The sequence below is a fragment of the Tiliqua scincoides genome, chromosome 2 (genome assembly GCF_035046505.1).
Source record: "Tiliqua scincoides isolate rTilSci1 chromosome 2, rTilSci1.hap2, whole genome shotgun sequence".
Lineage (NCBI taxonomy): Eukaryota > Metazoa > Chordata > Lepidosauria > Squamata > Scincidae > Tiliqua > Tiliqua scincoides.
In genome coordinates, this window is record NC_089822.1 from 145704103 (window position 1) to 145707431 (window position 3329).

Sequence of the window (3329 nt, forward strand, 5' to 3'; positions counted from 1 at the left end):
CCCTTCGCCTCCCACGCTCCACTTGATGGCAACTCCTCTGCCACTGAGGGTCAGCTCATCAGTATATCAGCGTGTCCTCAGTTCTCGGGACTTCCGGTTGTTTCGAACTGGCAGCCTCAGATCTTCAGGCATACAAGGCAGCATCTCTACCAACTGAGCCAGACCTCCTGCCTCCTATATAAAGGAGAAAGATTCTGATCCAGACCTTTGTCTGTTTTGCTGCTTCTCTATTAACAGGGTATTTTTAACATAGGTGAACTGTCCCACCTACAGCTTGAAGTTGTTCAGTCTGTTTTACCCCTTCAGACTACTTCCAGCTCAGTGTTCTGCATGTAGACGAGGCTATGGTTTGTTCACATTGTGGAGTAAAGCATTTCATATGCATTATCTTGATGGAATCCCTACAATAGCCCTGTGGGGTGGGTATTACCATCTCCATATTGCACTGGGGAGCTGAGGAGGAAAGGGCGCAACTTGTCTAGTGTGTTCAAGGCAGGGGCAAGATTTGAACCAGTGAAATTTTAATTTAATTAAACTGCTCAATCTCTTCACCAGTAAACACTCAGGACAGAACTATGAATTTAAGGTAATGCATTATTTGGGTAAGATGATACAGGTTTCTTTCTCCCATGTGAAACGTTGGTTGTAGGAGAGAGAAAGTCTGCTGAGAAATCTATGCCTTCTCTCCTTCCTCTGGATGGCAAATTTCATTGAAGTGACTGGTGGCAGCAGTGTAGGTAATCAGTGAAACAGTCATCATTGGATCTATGCAGCAGGCTGACAGTGGGCATGCAGGACAGGCTTTCTGCTGTCAGTCAAGGCAAAATCATTGCTAGCGTTGGTAAACAGGTTGGTTGTTCCAGCTGAAAAGGAATCAAGTTCAGGAACTGAGATTCTCAGATCTTTGGCAAAAGATATACTGAAGCCAGATTAAAGAATATAATTCATGTCAAAGTGTGTAAAGGAGCAGATTAAAAAAAAAAGAACTAGTAAAAAGCATTACACGAGAGATCTGCAATTGGAAAAAGTCCATATGTTGCAAAATCTACATTGGAAATATGGGTACCTGTGTTTCAACCGTTATGCACAATTTGGAGGCAAAGCTGGCCCATTCATGCCAGAACAGTTCTCTTGAGTTTCTAGTCCACATTTTTAATTGGAGATACTGAGAATAAGACTATCTGTAAAACATAAACTACTATCGAACTACAACTTTCCTCTATTTAGAGGTACATTTTCAAGCATAAAACTAGGAAGGCAAGAGACTTAAAACACCACTAAGCCAATTTCAGTCAATGCAATCCTATGCATGTGTACTGAGATGTAGATTCCATTGTATTCCATGACATTTACTCTCAGGAAAGTGTGCATAAAATGGCAGCCTGTGCTATATAAAGTTGGTTGGCAGAGAAAAAGGAGGAACTTCTTGTCTTTCTGGTCCACTTATACTAGTGTACATAATGCATAAAAATCTAGCCCGGGACACAATTCAAAATATCAAGTATTTATTTTTTGGTTTCTTCTGCAGGTTCTAAGTGATGAGAGGAGAGCGAGCAGCTGGTGATTGGTATCTCTGACGTGTCTCCTAAACAGATTGAACTGTACAGACACAAGAAGCATGGCTGAATCTGGTGACAACCATAAGCTTATAAACATGGAAGGGAACAAGCTCAGACATTCACAGAGTTACCAAGACACAACGTCAGTAGGGATTAAAATAATGCAAAAACGATTTCTCCAGAAAGATGGCAGCTGCAATGTGTACTTCAAACACATATTTGGTGAGTGGGAGAGCTACGTGGCTGATATTTTCACCACATTAGTGGACATCAAGTGGCGACACATGTTTGTGATCTTCTCATTATCCTACATCCTTTCCTGGTTGTTCTTTGGCTTGGTCTTTTGGCTGATTGCCCTACAGCATGGCGATTTATCGCCTGATGAAGAAGTAACCCCTTGTGTAGGCAGCGTCCATAGTTTCACAGGGGCTTTCTTATTCTCTCTTGAAACCCAAACGACCATCGGCTATGGATCACGTTGTGTCACTGAAGAGTGCTCTGCAGCAATCCTGACAGTTATCCTACAGTCAGTGTTAGGCTGCATCATTGATACTTTTATTATTGGAGCTGCCTTGGCCAAAATGGCCACTGCCCGAAAGCGAGCTCAGACCATTCGTTTCAGCTATTATGCCACAATAGGCCTAAGAGATGGCAAACTCTGCCTCATGTGGCGTGTAGGTGATTTCCGGCCTAATCATATGGTAGAAGGCACAGTGAGAGCCCAGCTCTTGCGGTATGTGAAAGATAGGGTGGGGAGGATGGTCTTGGAATACAAAGACTTAAAATTGTTAAATGACCAGATAATTGTTGCTACTCCAGTGACCATTGTGCATGAAATAAACCAGGACAGCCCATTGTATGATCTGGACAGAAAAACTCTGGCCAAAGACAACTTTGAGATTCTCGTTACATTTGTCTACACTGGTGATTCAACAGGAACATCACATCAGTCAAGGAGTTCATATGTACCTCGAGAAATTCTTTGGGGACACAGATTCAATGATGTCCTGCAAATGAAGAAAAAATACTACAAAGTCAACTGCCTGCAATTTGAGGAAACCACTGAGGTTTATGCTCCTTACTGTAGTGCCAAGTACCTAGATAAAAAGCAACAAGAATACACAACTTTTGAAAAGACAACAGATGAAGTACCTGGAACATCCTCATCTTCATCCTCATCCTCATCTTTGTCTTCAGGAGTCAGAGTCCGATCATTTAGTGCTGATGCTTTAATCACAAATTCTGATGTTTCTGAAGGTTCAGTCAAAGTTTCTAATCAAGTTAATCCCATGAATTTGCCATATGAGTCTGCTCTGGTGACTTTAAGCAGAATCTCAATGGAATCGCAGATCTAGCAAACAACTGCAATGGCCGTTGCTAACTTTTGAAATGCTGTGGCAGTTTTCAAGCGCACACGTTTTCACTATCTTGGGTATCTATGGACCTGATCTTCAATCATAAGCTGAAGAATAGAATCATTGATTCTTTTGTCTAATCGGTACTCATCTTCAGTAGATGCTTTAATATTACTCACCTTTAAATTAACTTCTATGTTATATCATTTTGTATGCCAGTAAAATAATTTTAAGAATGCTCAACAAGTAGCACCAACACTGGTGGATATTCTACTGCTAAGAATATCAAAATTGCCTTGTTGCTGGAACCACTAAGTGGTTAAACAAGATTAGTGGAGCATAAACTGTCTTGGTCTCATTTAATACCATGAGCTATGTGCAATCATTTGGATTTGTTCCAGGTAGATGTGTTCTG

General features: G+C 41.3%; 1 protein-coding gene across 1 annotated transcript; it reads left to right on the forward strand.

The window, feature by feature from the left end:
• The first annotated feature begins 1618 nt into the window (after positions 1 to 1618).
• KCNJ16 (potassium inwardly rectifying channel subfamily J member 16) lies at positions 1619 to 2914 on the forward strand. The gene has a single exon (XM_066615943.1). It carries the CDS (start codon positions 1619 to 1621, stop codon positions 2912 to 2914), a length of 1296 nt encoding a protein of 431 aa, XP_066472040.1.
• The last annotated feature ends 415 nt before the right edge of the window (positions 2915 to 3329 follow it).